At 40.8% G+C, this 18,382-nt stretch overlaps 1 protein-coding gene and 1 pseudogene across 1 annotated transcript in view; both read left to right on the top strand.

Annotated features, from left to right (window-relative positions):
• LOC127032146 (olfactory receptor 1009-like) overlaps positions 1-18,095 on the top strand; it is a 64,457-nt gene extending 46,362 nt beyond the window's left edge. The window contains exon 3 of the mRNA XM_050919161.1: positions 17,920-18,095. Coding sequence (XP_050775118.1) covers positions 17,920-18,095 — 176 coding nt within the window. The remainder of the gene's footprint in view (positions 1-17,919) is intronic.
• On the top strand, positions 5,778-6,703 carry LOC127032561 (olfactory receptor 5V1-like; annotated as a pseudogene).
• Positions 18,096-18,382: the final 287 nt, after the last annotated feature.

The raw sequence follows: 18,382 nt of genomic DNA, 5'->3' as shown, positions 1-18,382 counted from the left end.
ACCAGTGCTTGCAGCACCATTGAAAAGTAACCCTTGCGGTTTATGTACTGGGTTCCCTGGTGCTCCGGTGCCAAGATAGGGATATGGGTTCCATCTATCGTCCCCCCACAGTTAGGGAATTCCATTGCAGCAAAGCCATCCACTATGACCTGCACGTTTCCCAGAGTCACAACCTTTCATAGCAGCAGCTTAATGATTGCTTTGGCTACTTGCATCACAGCAGCCCCCACAGTAGATTTTCCCACTTCAAATTGATTTCCGACTGACCGGTAGCTGTCTGGCATTGCAAGCTTCCAGAGGGCTATTGTCACTCGCTTCTCCACTGTGAGGGCTGCTCTTATCTTGGTATTATGGTGTTTCAGGGCAGGGGAAAGCAAGTCACAAAGTTCCATGAAAGTGCCCTTATGCATGCAAAAGTTTCACAGCCACTGGGAATCGTCCCACACCTGCAAAACTATGCAGTCCCACCAGTCTGTGCTTGTTTCCCTGGCCCAAAATCGGCGTTCAATGGCTAGAACCTGCCCCATTACCAGTAGGATCTCCAAAACGCAGGGGCCCGCGGTTTGAGAGAATTCTGTTTCCATATCCTCATCACTCTCGTCGCTGCTCTGCCGTAGCCGCCACGTCCTCCTCGCCTGGCTTTGCAGGTCCCAGTTCAGCATAGACTGCACGATAATGTGCGAGGTGTTTACAACGTCCACTATTGCGGTATTGATCTGAGCAGGGTCCATGCTTGCTGTGCTATGGCGTTTGCACAGTTCACCCAGGAAAAAAGGCGCAAAATGGTTGTCTGCTTCTTTCACGAAGGGAGGGATGAGGCTGTATCCAGAACCACCCTTGACAATGATTTTTGCCCCATCAGGCACTAGGTTCTCAACCCAGAATTCTAAGGGGCGGGGGAGACTGCGGGAGCTATGGGATAGCTACGGGATAGCTATCCACAGTGCAACGCTCCAGAAATTGACACTAGCCTCGGACCATGGACGCACACCGTCGAATTAATGTGCTTAGTGTGGCTGCATGCACTCGACTTTATACAATCTGTTTTATAAAACTGGTTTATGTAAAATCAGAATAATCCCGTAGTGTAGACATACCATCTCTCTCTCAACAGCAATGAGACAAATTAGATCAGTTGGTGCATCTTAGAAGTAGGGTTTGTGTTTGGGAGTGGTGAGGTTGGGGGCAGGGCATTCTCTGGAGATGACGCTTAGCTCTGGAGTTCACTTTGCACAGAATCTGCCTGTGACATTCAGGCTCTAGTACAAGATCTCTTTGTTTGGGCATTTGTCTGATGAGCTGATAATGGGGAAAAGATTTATTTTCTCTCTGGCAGACATCTGAGTTTAAACATCAATTTGGCGTTGGATAGAACACTGGCTTCATTCCCATTTCCACTAAAAATCAATGTCAAAATAACCATTCACTTCCAAGAGGGCAGGACAGATTCTTTTATGTATGAGCAGCCTGATATTCAGACTTGCAGGACACTGAGTCAAAAGGAGGAAGCTGCTGTCTAAAATGTATCCCCATGTGTCACTTATAAATACTGGCTGACCGGATTCTGTAGGTTTGCGTAGTCAGGAGTCTTGTTAAACCCTTGACAGAATTCCTGTATTTCAGGTGCTCAAATTCATTCATTCTCCTTGGACTTTCCTTCACATTCTCACAGTACCTAAGAGAAGTGTCTGCTGGAAGTCACTGACCATGATGTCTTGCAGTCCTGTCATGTTTTACTCCTAGCTCTAATAACTGCTAGGATTGTGTTTGTTCTAGTTTTCTATAATTGCTCCCCTTCAAGGCAGCATTCTTCATACTTCACCATCCTCTCTCCTTGATGTTTTTTGTTTGTTTGTTTCTCTGCCGGCACAGGAAAGTCAATTGACATGGGCTTGTTTGCTGTGCTTTTCTATAACTATGTCTGGCCTGTCTGACTGAACCTTTCAGTCTGTGACAATTGCCAGATCCCATAAATCTTACCATCCTCATTCTCTAGGGTGCTTTCAGCTTGGTGTTCGTCATAGCAGAGTTTGTGGCAAGTATGGATTTGTACAGAGGCTCCAGTGCAGACTCTTGGCAAATTAGGAGTATCTGTTCATATATTCTCTCCCAGATAGGCTCTAGCAGTTGCTAAACACATGCTCCACCATCTCTTCTTTTTTAGAACACATTCTGCGGCTCAGGGAGCGGTTGTCGGAGAACTTTACTTCTTACATAATTAAACCCTGTAAGCATTTTTCTTATCCACTCATAATGAGGCTCTGCCTCTTTTTTTGAGGGATTCCTCTACATGTCATGAGTTTGTCAATCTTCTATCACCAATATGTCTGATCTCTCTCCACCACTGTCCGTGCATTGATCTCTGTGTAAACCTTTCAAATCTTTTTTGGCAGTTTGCTTTCTCCTTTCTTTCATGCTTTCTTGGGCTTGGATGCAGCTCAGTCATTGCTTGTTATCATGATCGGATGATCTTTATTCTGGTTAACTCCTCATATATTTTGATATTATAGTCTTCATTATCAATTGCTTCCTCCACAGATAGCAGAGGTTTTCCTTCATCACATCATGGGATGTACATCCTGTCCATGACTTGATTGCTATCTAATAATCTATGCATCACTGGCAGCTGTCTGTCTTCTTTGGATGTCATATTTTTTCTTCTCCACTTGATTCCACTTGATCACTCCAGCAATATTCTGTGCTACTGGAATCCCCCCACATATTAATGACTCAGATCACATTCTTAGACTTCAGTTTTGTCCATAGAGTAGTTCTTGTACATCTGTAATATTCTTTCCTCACTTTTTCTTTCAATTTCTTATTTTGTAGCCCTGAGAGTTCCCTGATTCCAAGCTATTTGTACAGGTCATGCTGAGATATCCTGGATAGTTCCTTCATTAGCTTATATGTTATCAGATTGTACCAGTCTGGCCACTTTTGCAAATGCTGACACACAGTTAGCCAAGCCAACACGTAGCTTTATAGCTTCACCAAACTTTTCCACATATCATCAATCTCTGTAGCTCCTTTTTGTGACTGTTCATGTAGTTTCAGATTGCTCATGTCTAACAAATTGTTAACTGGTTGTTGCTCTTTCCTGATATGGTAAATTGTGGTTATCTCAACAAGCATCCATGTTAGTGGCAGCTTGGTTACCACAAACAGCACTGTTGCTAAGGAATCCCCTTGAAAGATTTCTCTTCTAATTTGAACTTCATCAATGAGTCCCTTCCAGGTAGAGTCTAGTGCTCCAGTTAAACATAGATTGCTGCAGAAAGGAAATGATCTGTGGATGAACTTTGGACATTTTCAGTGTCTCAGTGATCTTTGATCGTGAGACACTGTTGGATGCTCTCTGGTAGAAAAAAGTTAGTCATTGTGTGGGTAGATTTCCTTTGTTTTCAATCTTCTGTGGTCCTCCTGTTTAGCCAAAGGTGACCTTTTGTTCTTTTCATGTTTACAGTGCTGCCTTTTTGCTCAGGAACCAGCATTCCATTGTGAGCTAGCACTATCCAGATCGTCTTTCCCAGAATTATTGTTAGAAGTTTCCTTATAGTTGGTAAACATGTGGTCAGTCTATAATTCATAGGATCACTACTTCTTTCTTTCTTTCTTTCTTTCTTTCTTTCTTTCTTTCTTTCTTTCTTTCTTTCTTTCCCCCTGCCACCATCCATCTTGGAAATCCATTCTTCAAACATTTATTAAGTTGTTGAAATAAACAATCATGGAGTGTTGTAAGGCATTTCAGCCAGAATCCAGGAATCCCATCTGGTCCAGGTGATTTCCAATTTTTCATTTATCTCAGTACCTCATTTCTTCCTTTGGTCTTTCTGTGTATTTCTCTGTGTTGTGTTTTGTAAACTTTTTCTTTCATTTCTAATCCGGTTCTCTCTCTGCTTACGTTGCACAGTCTCAGACCAGATTTCCTTCCAGAAGCAGTGAAACTCTTCATCATCATTTATTGTCTCTCTAATTTTGCCTGTTCCATTTTTTGTTTTTGTTTGTTTTTTCCCATCAATCAGATGAAAGACTTTCTTAGGGTTTCTGGTGAAGCGGCTGTTCTCTCGATACTTATAACTTTGTGCTGAAATCTTTCAAGTACATGACACTTAGCGATCAGCTGCTCTTTAGATTGTTCCTTCATAACTCTCACATCCTTTTGTTCAGCTGATATTTAATCTCCAAGGCTGCTGTTCTTTTCTTTTCAAATGTTTTTTCTAATATTCATCCAATAGGCTGGTATCTCAAAGAAAAAGCACACTTTTCTGTTTTAATCTTCATTTCCATGGAGGTTCTTGAACATAGGAAGTTTTCCAATGGTTCATATGTTCAGATGGCTTGATGTTAAACCCACTATTACTGTAGCATAAATTATATAATTATACTGGTTAACCCTTGAAGGTTTTTTCTCCAGTTTCCTTGAGCACTTCATTAAGTACTTGCATTATATCATCCAGTGCGTGATAGTCTACAAATTTCAGTTGGTAGTGCTGGTGCTCAATGTCTTTTACACTCTACCTGATCTCAATCAACAAATCCTTCATATTTTCTGTACTTTCTTCAGGAGCTCTTTCACTCATATTTGTCCTCCAATTTTCTTCCATTTCTGCTTTCTGTTTATCCTATGTCACTGCTCCCACCAAAGAGTTTGTACATAGTTCTACATGACTAATCTCTGTTTTCAGGCTTTCAATCTTCATTTGTGTAAATTCTTCTCTTTGGAATAAAGCTCTCAGTTGTGTAATGAGTCTATGCTCGGTCATTTCTTTCTCGGTGTTGTCGTTTCTCTCCTTCCAGTGTTGGAGCATTTTCTGTGCTCCAGGCTCTCTCTTCTGGTTTTGCTAAAAGACAATCGCAGATCACTTCCTGGTTTATAAGACAAATATTTTTCACTTTGTTATCAGAAATGATCTCTGGTTGTTTGGACAGTTGTATGATACATGAGGTTGCCCACCTCCACACAAAACACTCTCCTGAGGAGGAGGCTGTCATCCAGATATGGTCTTCTGAGGACCACTTAAGAGGTAATTGATAATTAGTATGAATGCCATATTCTCCATACTGGTTTGGGTTGACAGGCTATATACCCTGTTGGGTGGAAACCCAAAATTTCTAGCCTCAGAGGTTTTTTCCTCTTCTAGAAATTTTAATAGGGATCAATCCAATAAGATACTAAAGATACCACATTCTGTAGTTTTTGTAGAGTATTTATAGAATTGGACAGATCCCATGTTGATGTGCATCAGCCATAGCTCCATAGGCATCAATGGGCCAAATGTCCTGCTGCTGTAAATCAGCTGTAGCTCTATTGAAGTTAATGGGACAGATGAAAGAGATATTAGGCTAGAGAGAGACAGCAAGGGTGACTCTATATCCTGGTGGTTAGGGCATTCCCCTCCAGATGCAGGAGGTTGAGTATCCAGTCCCTCTGCTCCAAAGCTTTTTTTATTATTTAACCACAGTGGAACAGCTTCAGCAGGAGAGAATGAGGGAGCACTATGTCCACCTATCCCAATATCACAGCTGAACAGTATTTCTGTGAGTACCAGTGGGGCCTTATCCTGGGATTTAGGGAATTAAAGGAGTAGTTTGGTGCCAAAGTCCTTTTCTGTATCTAGCCTATTTTTGCCTATTTTAAACACACATTTTGTAGGATGTAGTGGGCCTCTTTACATTCATCCTACTGATCAGATGATCTCCATAGGCTATTTCAATTTATTTGTGTGTTAATTTTATTTTATTTTGTCTGACAGGTCAATTTTCCTGAGTAAGGATCCATGGGAAATCAAACTGAAGTGACTGAATTTATTCTCCTGGGACTTTCCAATGACCCACAGATGCAAATTTCCCTCTTCTTGGTGTTTTTAGTTGTCGACCTAATCATACTTTTGGCAAACATGATGATCATGCTGGTGATAAGGGCTGATCCTCACCTTCACATCCCAATGTATTTCTCCCTGTCTCATTTATCCTTCTTTGATATCTGCTATTCCACTGTACCTAAGATGTTGGTGCATTTCCTAGAAAGCATAAATCTATTTCTGTCAATAGCTGCATTGCACAGATGTTCTTCATTTTGCAGCTGGCTACTACTGAAATTTTTATTCTCTCAGTGATGGCTTATGACCGCTATGTTGCCATCTGTGACCCATTGTGTTACATGGAGAGAATGAGCAAAGGGATCTGTGTTCAGCTGGTGAGTGGGGCATGGGCCATAAGTTTCTTCCATGCCCTTCTTAACACTGTTTTTACCTTCAAGTTGCATTTCTGTGGGCCCAATCAAATCAACCATTTCAGCTGTGAGCTCCCTCCTCTGTTACAACTGGCCTGCACTGAGACCCTCGCCAGTCAAATGGTGCTTCTTACTTCTGTTCTGATATTTGGATCAAGCTCCTTCCTCCTTACCCTGATCTCCTACATTCACATCATCTCCACCATCCTGAGGATACAATCTGTGGAGGGCTGGCGTAAAGCCTTCTCCACCTGCAGCTATCGCCTGATTGTAGTTGGCTTATTCTACCTGACTGGTTTTCTCCAGTACACAAAACTCAGCTTGGTCTCCTCTGTGGTTCTGGGTGAAATGTTCTGCATCCAGTACAGCATCTTGACCCCCATGTTAAACCCCATCATCTACAGCCTGAAAAACAAGGAGGTGAAAACAGCTATAGACAAAAAGTTTCAGAAATTCAAATTTCTCAAGTAGTGTCGATTTTTTTAAAATAAAATAAAATAAAATAAAATGGAATTGAACTGTGGATAACGTCTGTTTTGGAGAGTCTTAGCTCAGGTATCTGACGCTTTGGGCCAAAGCTTCAGCTGCTCTTAATCAGTGTGGTTCCATTAAACTCAGCAGGCCACATCCCCATTGCATAGAAGAGACACTGGAGCAAGGGGGACAGGATCCTGGGTCTCCATGTAGGTTGCATGCTAGAAGCACCAGAATCTAGAGACATTCATGTGCATTTTCTTTCTTTCTTTCTTTCTTTCTTTAATACAGCTATGGCCAATTTGTACCACTTGAGGATATGGCCAGTTCTATGAAAAAAACAGCTGTGTCTATTGCATTCTGTAGTTCTTCTAGAGTATTTTGTTGAAAACCCTATTTAATATCAATAACATCTTATAAGATTCATCCCTATTAATGTCTCTGTCTCCAATTATATCAATAATTAATAATGAGTGTGATCACACAAAGAAAGTAAAGCTCTATTAGGCGAGATTGATAAGGACACATATCAGGTATCCCATATCACAGTGGTGAGGGCACCCACATGGGAGGAAGCAGATCCCTTTTTAAAATCTTTCTTCTCATTAGGCATTTGAAGACGGTCTCCTACATCCCTAACTGCTAGGATACAATTTGAGGGGTTCTCTTCACCTAATTCCTTCTTCTTCTCTCCCCTCTCTTGCCATGGTTTCTTGCCACCTTACTTGAGGTTAGAGGCTTCCAAGCTGAGAATTCCAAGGTGAAGGAGGTGTCTTCCCTCAGAGGAGACAGAGACTGAACTCCTGTGATAGCTGCAGTATTTAGAACACAACCCTCTGCTTGGCCTTTCCCATTGGTTAAGGAACCATCTGTCATTTTGGCTTTTTTTAAATCCCATTCTTAGGTGTCTATGTCTCCACTTTTACTGTGTAGTGAGCCTGGCTGCCCAACTCAGGCTCTGAGAACCAAATGATGACAAAAATAACCTAAAAATTATCCACTGCAATGCTCAGCATTAGAACAGCTACGTCCCTTTGTGAATCTAACTCTGGATGTAAATTGACATAGCACCATTACATCAATGGAACTAGATGGATTTACATGAACTGGGAATCTGGCTCATAGTGTCCATATTCTAAATTGATTTTACATACCTCAGATTTCCCTCACCATTCAGTTGGAAAGACCAGTGTATCATCAAGTTTCCACTTAAATCCTAAACATAATAGGAAGTGGTGCTGGCACTATGCACTCCAGTGAAATTCACCCTTAGATGCAGCATCACAGTTGGTGGAAAGCAACATAACTCCACTGAAAGAAACAGGGCTACACCAATATATGTCAGCTGAGGACCTTGCCTTGGCAAATAAAGTTATGATTCAGAATCCACCTTTTGTCAAAGTTGGACTTACAGAGATATCATCTCAGGTAAATGAAGAGCCAACCAGCAGGCTGGGATTTTCAAAAGAGGTTAGGCAAGTTAGGTGCCATACTCCTATTGAATGCGAAAATCGTAGTCCTAGTGACATGCCCAAGGTCAGTCAGAACGTCGGTGGAGAGGAAGATATTGAAGCCTGATCTCTTCCATCCATGTTTCTGCCTTGGATCATATGATCATCCATATATCTGCTGGTAGTCCCATATCTCTTTCCATCTCAGCCTAGGACTAACAGAATGCACTCACTGTCCCCATTAAGAAAGATACCACCCTCTCCTACTGGTTTCACAGGGAGAATTTCTTCTTTCACATTCTTCACCAAAAATTAATAGAGCTGGTTGAAAATGGGAATACTTTTACTAAAAAAAAAATCATGTCTCTCTTTCTCATCAAAATTCACCACTTTTGCAACCAACTCATTGATAGAAAATAACATGATATAGCTACTCTCACCTCCTGCTTTTGCAAGGTGTCACTCTGTTGGACTGTAATTTCTTTAGAACAGGAGTAATGACAATTTCTATATGTGTTAGTTCTGGTCAAAAGTTTTACCTATGTTTGGAAAATAAAATTTGAAAGTGTTGTTTCGTCAAGATAGAAATTTTCTATGGGAAAATCTGAATTCTGAAGAAACATATTTTTTTTCCTTGGGGCGGGGGGGGGGCATTCCATTTCAATTTGATGTCTCAAAATGAAATGAAATTTTGTTTCAAAATGTCTATTTGAAATTAAAATTTTCATTTTGAATAGACATTTTCACTTAAATTGACGTTAAAATGAGTTCTTTCAAGGTCATTGTAAATTAAAGTATTAATTCAATATGAAAGTTTTCATTAGAAATGGACACTTGAAGAGGAAATATTTTGTTACAATCAAATTTAAAGATGAAATGTTTAGACATTTCTGCATCTAAACCTTTTAGAATTTTTCATCTCATAAAATTTTGACATTTCATCTTTTTGGACCCTGTTGGGAGTAAACAAAATATCAAAATACAGAGATTCCTGGGTGATGGAAATTTCTGTATCATCTCTAATATTTGTACACTGCCAAACATAACAAGGAACTAATTTCATAGTTCAAAGGCCAGAAGGGACCACTGTGATCCCCTAGTCTGACCTCTTATATCACACAGGCCAAATGTATTTATTTATATATAAATATAAAGAAGTGGTTTCTTCAGTGTCTCAGTCTATTATATTTAATCTCTCTGGATCATAGACATTCTTTAATTTCATTTTAAGCACCGAGACTAGTATTTTGTTACAGCTTAATGGACGATTGATGGTAATAACCTTCTGTAATTTGGGGAAAAGAACTTCACAGATGGACTGCAGAGTTTAATACATGTTGTAATAATTTGGCCTACAAACTTACTCTCATTATGAGCTCAACTGTGAAAAGTATGTTACAGTTCATCAGATGTCACAGTAACCTCTAATAGCAAATGGTGATGGAAAAAGAAAAAAACAGGGGTGGCCAACCTGAGCATGAGAAGGAGCCAGAATTTACCAATGTCCATTGCCAAAGAGTCACAGTAATACATCAGCAACACCCCCATTAGCTCCCCTGTCCCCACTCCCAGCGCCTCCCACCCACCGGCAGCTCCCCCGATCAGCGCCTCCCCGCATCTCCCAATCAGCTGTTTCATGGCATGAAAGAGGCTCAGTGAGTGAGGGGGAGAGGGAGGAGTGAGGGCATAGTAGGCTCAGGGGAGGAGGCAGGAGGAGGGGAGTGGGGGCATAGCCAGGGATTGAGCAGTGACCACCCCCCAGCACATTGGAAAGTTGGCACCTGTAGCTGCAGCCCTGGAATCAATGCCTATGCAAGAAGCAGCATATTAACTTCTGAAGAGCCTCATGTTGCTCTGGAGGCACAGGTTGGTCTCTAAAGGGAAGGAGAAAGAGAGACTGAATTAGTCCAAAGGAAAAGGTTCCCTGATAGAACTCACAAAGTATGCTAAGATCATGCCTCATAAATAAGGCAGTGAGAGGCAGAAGAATCAGTGAACCAAAATCAGTGTATCAAACCAGGCCTAATGGGTGAGCAAAGTAATGAGAGGATGGGCGACTGCACTCATCAGTCCCATTAGAGGTTCTTAAAGAAAGAGATTTTGGGTAGAAAAGTTGGCTACTGGAGTGAGCGTCACCATCATGGCTGACATCCCCACCGTTTCCTGGGACCCTAGAATTTCTTCATCCTAATCCTGAGAGATGTCCTGACCAGACTGGTCCAGAGAGATGGAGGAAGATGACACCATCACTGCCTTTAGTTAAATCCCAAATACCACTTGAGATGTGAGACTTTCTCTCGCTCCTCCCCTTTGCCTCTTCTCCTTTTCCTTCTCCACTTTATTTCTTCTCTTTCCTATCCCTCCCCTTTTCCCTTCTCTCTAATGAGAGTCTGGCTTAGCAGGACAAGGCTATATACTTTGCAGCACTGCTGTGAGCCTGTGACCAGAAACAGGCCACTGAAGGTAATGCCCTAAACAGCTGGAGCTGGTACAAGCTTGCCATATCTCTGAGTGGCTAAAAAGACTGTGGGCCATGCCTGTGTCTCTCCGGCTGTGAGGTGGCAAATAAGAGTCAACCCCAGAGACTGAAGCTGTGTTTTCTTTCTTTGCTTTTCCTTTCTCTCCTCTTGTGTGTGTGTTTCTGTTGTTTTGTCCTCTAGGAAATGGTATCAGACTTTACAAGAACAGCAGAGATAGCTCTACTAACTTCTCTTTTCCCCAAAATAACAGTTATTATCATCCTCAATGCTATCTAAAAGTGTTTCAGCTAAAATGGAGAGGAATGATGGAAGTTGTTAAAATATAAGCCTTATTTAACTCTTTCCTTTTCAAAGACTATTTTTTTCACCTTCTTTTCTGTCTTTAATAAAAGCTAAAAAAGATGTTTAACGGTGTGTTTGCCATGGTAACAAGTAGGCAGAGCTCTATGTATACCAAATTCTGAAGCTTGTTTAATATTTTTCAGTGTTAGACAGTGATTGGGTAACTTTTGTAGAATCATAGAAATGTAGAACTTGAAGGGACCTTACAAGGTCACAGATTCCAGTGTTGTGCCTTTGCAACAGGACTAAGTACTCTCCCTGACAAGTTATTTTGCCCTAGATCCCTAAATGATTCCCTGATGGATTGAACTCACAGAGCAGGGTTTAACAGGTCAATGCTCAAACCACTGAGCTACGCCTCCCTCTTTCCCTTTTGTTTCCTCTCATTGGGACCATATATTTCATCTAAATTAATAGACCATATAGTGATGCATGTGAAATCCTTTGAGATCTTTGGGTAAAGGAAGCTGCAGAAGAAAATAGCTCTCTTCTTGTACTGCCATTGTCTGTGTTGTGGGAACATAAGAATTACCATATTGAGTCAGACCTGGCATCTCGTCTAGATTCCTCTTTCTGGCTGTGACCAGAACCAGTTTTTCAGAGGAAGACTCAGAAACCTGTCAGTACACAGATGTGGGATAATCTGTTACCAAAGCAGAGTCTCTAATTATTAGAGTTTGATTTAAAACCTGAAGTTTGATATTTAATATCCCTACCAAAAATCTTATCATAAAGAATTATGATAGTTCTGGCTATTTTCCTTCTGCAATCCCATTCTGATTCTTCCTACATTTCTGGTCTCTACGTCTCCCAGGAGCAATGAGTTGCACATTTTAATTATGTGTCACAATAGTGACACCCTCTCAACAGTGGTTCACCAAACAAACACCTTCACCTTATGTAAATCCTATAGAAAGAAAGTATAACTTGGTTTAATGGTCTTTTTCATTCATCTCTTATGCTTATGTGCATCTCTTCTTCTCTATAGACATGATATAGAATACACTTGAGTATTTAGACTAAATGGTCATATCCCTACAGCCTGTCTGCATTCAGATCTCCAACGGAGGCTAACAAGACTTCCTCTTTTTGACTTCCAGAAGGATTGAGCTCAGTCAATATTGTGTGTGATCCAAGTCCTGCAGACAGATTCAGAATCATGGTAATGGTCCATAGTCACACTTAACTGGAATATGATTATTCATGTGTTCATCCTATGCACTGGAGTAGCCCTTTTGCAGGATTGGTCACTATATGAATATTTATATGAGCATTTGAGTATTCACCAAGCCAACCGGATTGAAAAAGTAAGGTTTACAAGATGGTAAATTAATTTTCATTTTTCCAGAGCTCTGAATTCTGAGCATTGAAGAAGAGAAAGGAAGAAATCTTGAACACAGGGGAAATGAAAAATTTAAGATGGGTGGTTGGAGTTACAAGGATGGACCATGTTCAGAACAAACAAAGTAGGGGAAGTGGGAAGGTGGTACCAATTACTTTAAAAAGCTGAGGGAATTCAGGTTTAGATGGTTTGGCTGTGCAAAAAGAAAATCATGAGAACATATAGGAAAGAAGGAATTAAATTTAGAAGTGGAGGATAAGAGAGGTGTTGGAAGACCCAAAATTAGATGGATGGATGTCATAGTAAAGGATTTGGTTAACTTCTTGGTTTCAGAAGAAATATATACACGACAGATTAGAATAGATAAGAAGAACTTGAAGACAAAATCTGTATAAATGGGAAGAAGGCTGGAAGAAGATTTGAGTTGGGTAAGTGCAGCCAAAGATTCAGACACTATATTGCAAGATTGTCGTTGTGACAGAAAAGACAATATCCAGTAATATCTTGGAAAAACCTTACTGAATTAAATTTAACATGCTTGGAGTTTATTGAATTAAAAATGCAAATGTTGTAAAATTGCATGGAAATTCTTTAGGAGGAAATCCTGAATAATGCAATCTCTGGGAGCTATCACGAGGTTCAAAAGACCATTGGGGACAATGCGAGTGAAGTGGATATCAAAGAACATTTTTTGGGTGGGTGGGAGGGGGAAGGGAATGCAAATGCAGACCCTGATTTAGGCGAGGCAACCCAGGGCTTGAGGGGCATGGGTCTCAGTGTGCTGTTTTTGTTGTTAGGTGCAAAATACAGATTTACAAATCCTAGTGTGCAAATGTATTTTCTTGTGTTGCTGATTTATACAAAGTGAACAGATTCAAGAGGAGACACTGAGAAAGCCCTGCCTCAATCTAGCCTAGAGATTAAAGCACTTTCCTAAGAGATGGGAAACCAAGCTTCAAATCTCTGCACCACAACAGAAAGAGGTGGGTCATGAATGAGTGTCTCCCAGGTGTCAGGTGATGAGTCCCCTAACCAATGTGTTAAAGGTACTGCAAGTCAATGAGGTTCCCTGTGCCTCTTTGTGAATTTAGCCTTTTTTTCCCCTTTGGCTCTGATGAAACTATTTGGTAAACTTGTTTCCAATTTACAAATGTATCAGGTCAATTAAAAGAGCATTTTTGGTGAATCAGCTGTTTGTCAGTAAAATTTTTGCCCAGTTCTATACAATATAGCTTTTCTTTTGTCTCATCTCCTATTCTTTCCTGCCATTTTACAGTCTATTTGCTCCTTTCTCATTCTTTAACCTGTGTATCCATCTATTGGTGATGTTTAAGGATGGCTGGCCTACTCCCATGCTTTCACCTCCCCTACCCTCTTGTGGAATTTCACATTATGGCTATCATCTTCAAAGGAGTCTAAGGAGATTAAATGATTTGCTATTTGGATGTCTAACCTTTAGCCTGCTTTAGAGAATCTGAGCCTAAATACATGCCTTTTTAATTGACTGTCCCTGAGATTGGAAACCTAAATCACTTGGGCTCTTTTCATAATCTAAGCCTCAGTACCCTCATTCTTATGAACTATACACCGTTTTTTAAGGGCTGACCCAACGCAGCGTTCTCGGTAGCTTGTCACAGAGAGTGAACTTCAGGGATCTTGCTCCAGGGGGAGTCTGCTAAGGAAAGGGTCTTTGTTCCACTCCCACTGATAACACTTGAAGGGTCTCACTGATCCTCGTAAAAAAATATTTGACATCTTAAATGCTGTTTTCCATAGGCAAAGAGAGAGATTAGACAGACAAATCAATAAGTTGGTAGATAGACTGAGAAAACAACAAGAGAAAATCACAGGTCAGAATGATCACACCATCTTTAAGATCTACATTAAAAGGCAGGTGAGTTGATTCATGTTTTTATTCACTGTAATCTTTTATATTCCTTTTAATTTCAAAGGACCAAGTTCTGCCCCTAATCCTTATCTAGGGGTGGGTCTCTCTGCAGAGTCCCTTTGATTTCTGCTTGAATGCAGCAGTCTGCTCACACAGAGTCAGTTGCAGCGTAGGGGTCATGACTGGCAGTCCAGCCATCTCTCTCTCTCTCTCTTTCTTACTCTCTCTTTCTGTGTTTCTCAAGGCAGCACTGAGAAAACTGAATTGAGCTGGTGCCAGATAACAGTACTTTCTACTTCTGGAGTCTGTGTGTTTGGGGGGTGAGTAGATTAGGGGCAGGGCATTCTCTAGAGAAGACAATAAGCTTTTGGTTTCACTGTGCACAGTGCCTTTGTTACATCTTTCGTCCATCTCTTTGTTTGGGCATTTGTGTGATTAGCTGATAGTTTGGAAAAGATGAAAAAACAATCTCTTTGCTCTGGGATACATATGGGATAAACATAGATATGAACTTGGACAGAACATTGGCTTCGTTCCCATTTCAACTACAAATCAATGTCAATTCCATTAGGGCAGGAGAGATTCTCTTATGTAGGAAAAGCCTGATATTCAGATGTGCAGGATCCTGAGTCAAAAGTCCCATTGGGTAGAGTTTAAGTGACTTAGGAACAAAACTCTCATTAACTTACACTCAGACCCCTATTTCTAAAATCATGTTAGTGTGCCTAGAGAGTGTTCATTTATTATGATCATTATCATGAGCTTTCACAATATATAAGATCTTTAAGCATAAAAAGGGTAAAGTTACTGTCTAAAATGTATCCCCATAAGTCACCAATAAATCCTTTGTGCACTGAGTCTGTAGGTTTGGGTAGTCAGGAGTTTTGTTAAACCCTCTGCACAATTCCTATATTTTAGATGATCAAAAGCTCTCATTTTCCTTTGACTTTCCATGACATTCTCGTAGTGTCTGAGAGCTCTGTCTGCTGGAAGTCACTGACCATGATGTCTTGCACATCTCAAATGTTCCTCAGCTGCTCATTCAGACCCTTAGGGATCACTCGAAGTATTCCAATAATCGCTGGGGTCATCTGTGTTCTATGTTTCAATAATCAATCTACTTTGTGGAAGTGTTCTTCATACTTTGCAATCTTGTCTTCTTGTTTCTTTTTTAAGACACTGGCTGCTGGTTTGGATGTCAAATTTTTACTTATCCCCTTGATTCCACTTGTGATCCCCGGCAATGTGCCACACTACTGTTGATCCTGCGTGATTGCTCTACCAAAATGTTTGCATGTGGGTCAACATGACTAATCTCCCTTTTCAGGCTTTCAGGCTCTATTTGCATAAATAACTGCTCTTTTCTATTAACCTCTAAGTTGTCCAGTGAGTCTATGCTCAGTCATTTCTTTCTCGATGTTGACATTTCTCTTCTTCAAATCTTGGTGCATTCATGTCCTCCAGCCTCTCTCTTCTGGTTTTGAGAAATAATAATAATAATAATAATAATAATAAAATAAATAAAAATAACTGGAGATATACCAATCTCCTAGAAGTGGAAGGGTCCTTGAAAGCTCATTGAATCCAGCCCCCTGCCTTCACTAGCAGGACCAATTTTTGCCACAGATTCCTAAGTAGCCCCCTAAAAGATTGAACTCACAGCTTGGGGTTTAGTAGACCAATACTCAAACCACTGAGCTATCCCTCCTGCCAAAATAAACCAAACCTTAGTGCAAGTCTTGGTGCATTCATGTCCTCCGGTTTTGCCAAAATCCAACCTAAGTGCAAACCAAGAAGTGATCTAAGATTCCTTTTCACTCTTTGGCTGAAAATGATCTCTGGGTTTCTTGAATTGTTTGGACAGTTGTATTATATCAACCTGGGGTTACCCACTTCCACACACACACCTTGGCTTTGGAGGAGCCTGTCATACAGCTAAGCTCTTGTGAGTCCACTTTATGGCATTTGTAATATTTATCAATTTGCTTGTATTTGATTAGGTGCCAGCCTATGTCCAAACCGGCATTTCTAATTTTCATGGTTTTTTAATTAATTATTATTATTGTTGTTATTGTTGTAGAAATCCTAGATATTTTAATAGGGATGAATACAATAATATACTATAGATATAAAATACTCTACAACAGTGGTTTTTAACTTGTGGTCCACAGACCCCTGCCGGTTCGTAGACCACATTCACATTTAAGATTTTCAAAAGGGTCTGCACCTATGGTGGGTCCACCAATGAAAAAAAAGCCAAAAACCTCTGCTCTACAAAAATTGCAAAATGTAATAGAGAGAGAGTAACTTATCGAATTGGTCAGATCCCAGATTCAATGGGTGTGACTCAGCCATAGCTCCACTGGAGTAAAGGGGCCAGATACCCAACTGGAGTAAAAACAGCTGTCTCTCTGCTGATGTTAAAGGGACAGATTAAAGAGTTATTAGACCAGAGAGAAACCGCAAGCAAGCGAATGACTGGTGGCTAGGGCCCTCACCCTGCATCCAGGAGATCCAGTATCCAATCCCCTTTCTCCAATGCTTCTTTCATTATTTAATCACAGTGGAACAGATTCAACAGGAGAGCCTAAGCAAGGCCAGCATCAGTCTGCCCCATAGTCCCAGCTGGGTGGGGATTTTGTGAATACCTATGGGGCAAGCTTCTGTGATTTAGGTTCTTAAAGTGGCAGTTAGGGATCAAAGTCCTATTGTGTATCTGGCGCATTTTGTCATTGTAGAACACACAAATTCCAGCCAGATTATCGCTGTTGGTTTTCTAAATCCTGTCTATTTAAAGAACATATGTATTTTACGGGATAGAACAGGGCTCTCTTTATATTCATCCTACTGAAAAGATGACCTCTAGATGACAGTTCAGTTCACTTTTATAATCTGAGTTAATTTTATTTATTTATTTGTCTCATAGGTCCTAGTTTTGCTGAAAAAAGTATCAATGGAAAATCAAACCACAGTAACCGAATTTATTCTCCTGGGAATTTACAGTGACCCACAGATGCAGATTTTCCTCTTCTCAGTGTTTTTAGTTATTTACCTAATCACTCTGAGTGGTAACATAGTGATCATGGTGGTGATAAGAGCTGATTCTCACCTTCACACCCCTACGTACTTCTTCCTCTTCCATTTATCCTTTGTTGATATCTGCTATTCCTCGGTCACGATACCTAACGTGCTGAGGAACTTCCTAGCAGAGCACAAAACTATTTTGGTCAATGGCTGCATTGCTCAGATATTCTTCATCCTCCTCTCAGCTGCTACTGAAGCTTTCATTCTCTCAGCCATGTCTTACGACCGCTACGCTGCCATCTGTGACCCATTGCGTTATGTGGAGAGAATAAGTAAAGGGACCTGTGTTCAGCTGGTGAGTGGGGCATGGGCAATAGGCTTCTTCCATGCCTTGCTTAATACTATTTTTGCCTCCAAGTTGTGTTTCTGTGGGCCCAATGAAATCAACCATTTCAGCTGTGAACTCCCTCCTCTATTACAACGATCCTGCACTGACACCCTCACCAATCAAGTGGTGCTTCTTACTTCTGTTGTGATATTTGGGTCAAGCTCCTTCCTCCTTACCCTGATCTCCTACATTCACATCATCTCCACCGTCCTGTGGATACGCTCTGTGGAGGGCAGGCATAAAGCCTTCTCCACCTGCAGCTCCCACTTGATTGTGGTTGGCTTGTTGTACCTGGCAGGTTTTCTCCAGTACACAAAACCCAGGTCAGTCTCTTCTGTGGTGCTGGATGAAATATTCTCCATCCAGTACAGTGTCTTGATCCCCATGTTAAACCCCATCATCTACAGCCTGAAAAACAAGGAGGTGAAAACAGCTTTAAGGAAAATGTTGGGAAAATTAAAGTTTCTCAAGTAAAGTTTCTCAAGTATCAGAGGGGTAGCAGTGTTAGTCTGGATCTGTAAAAAGCAACAGAGTTCTGTGGCACCTTTAAGACTAACAGATGTATTGGAGCATAAGCTTTTGTGGGTATTCATCCAATACATCTTTTAGTCTTAAAGGTGCCACAGGACTCTCTGTTGCTTCAAGTAATGTTGATGATCTTAAATAAATTAAATTACATATGTTTACATCAGAGAACATAGAACTGTGGATAACTTTTGTTTGGGAAATTCCCAGCTCAGGTAACTGACCGACACGTTGGC

Source organism: Gopherus flavomarginatus, chromosome 12, assembly GCF_025201925.1.
Source record: "Gopherus flavomarginatus isolate rGopFla2 chromosome 12, rGopFla2.mat.asm, whole genome shotgun sequence".
Classification (NCBI taxonomy): domain Eukaryota; kingdom Metazoa; phylum Chordata; order Testudines; family Testudinidae; genus Gopherus; species Gopherus flavomarginatus.
The sequence above is the reverse complement of the archived record's forward strand: the minus strand, read 5'-3'. Positions and strand labels throughout refer to the sequence as shown.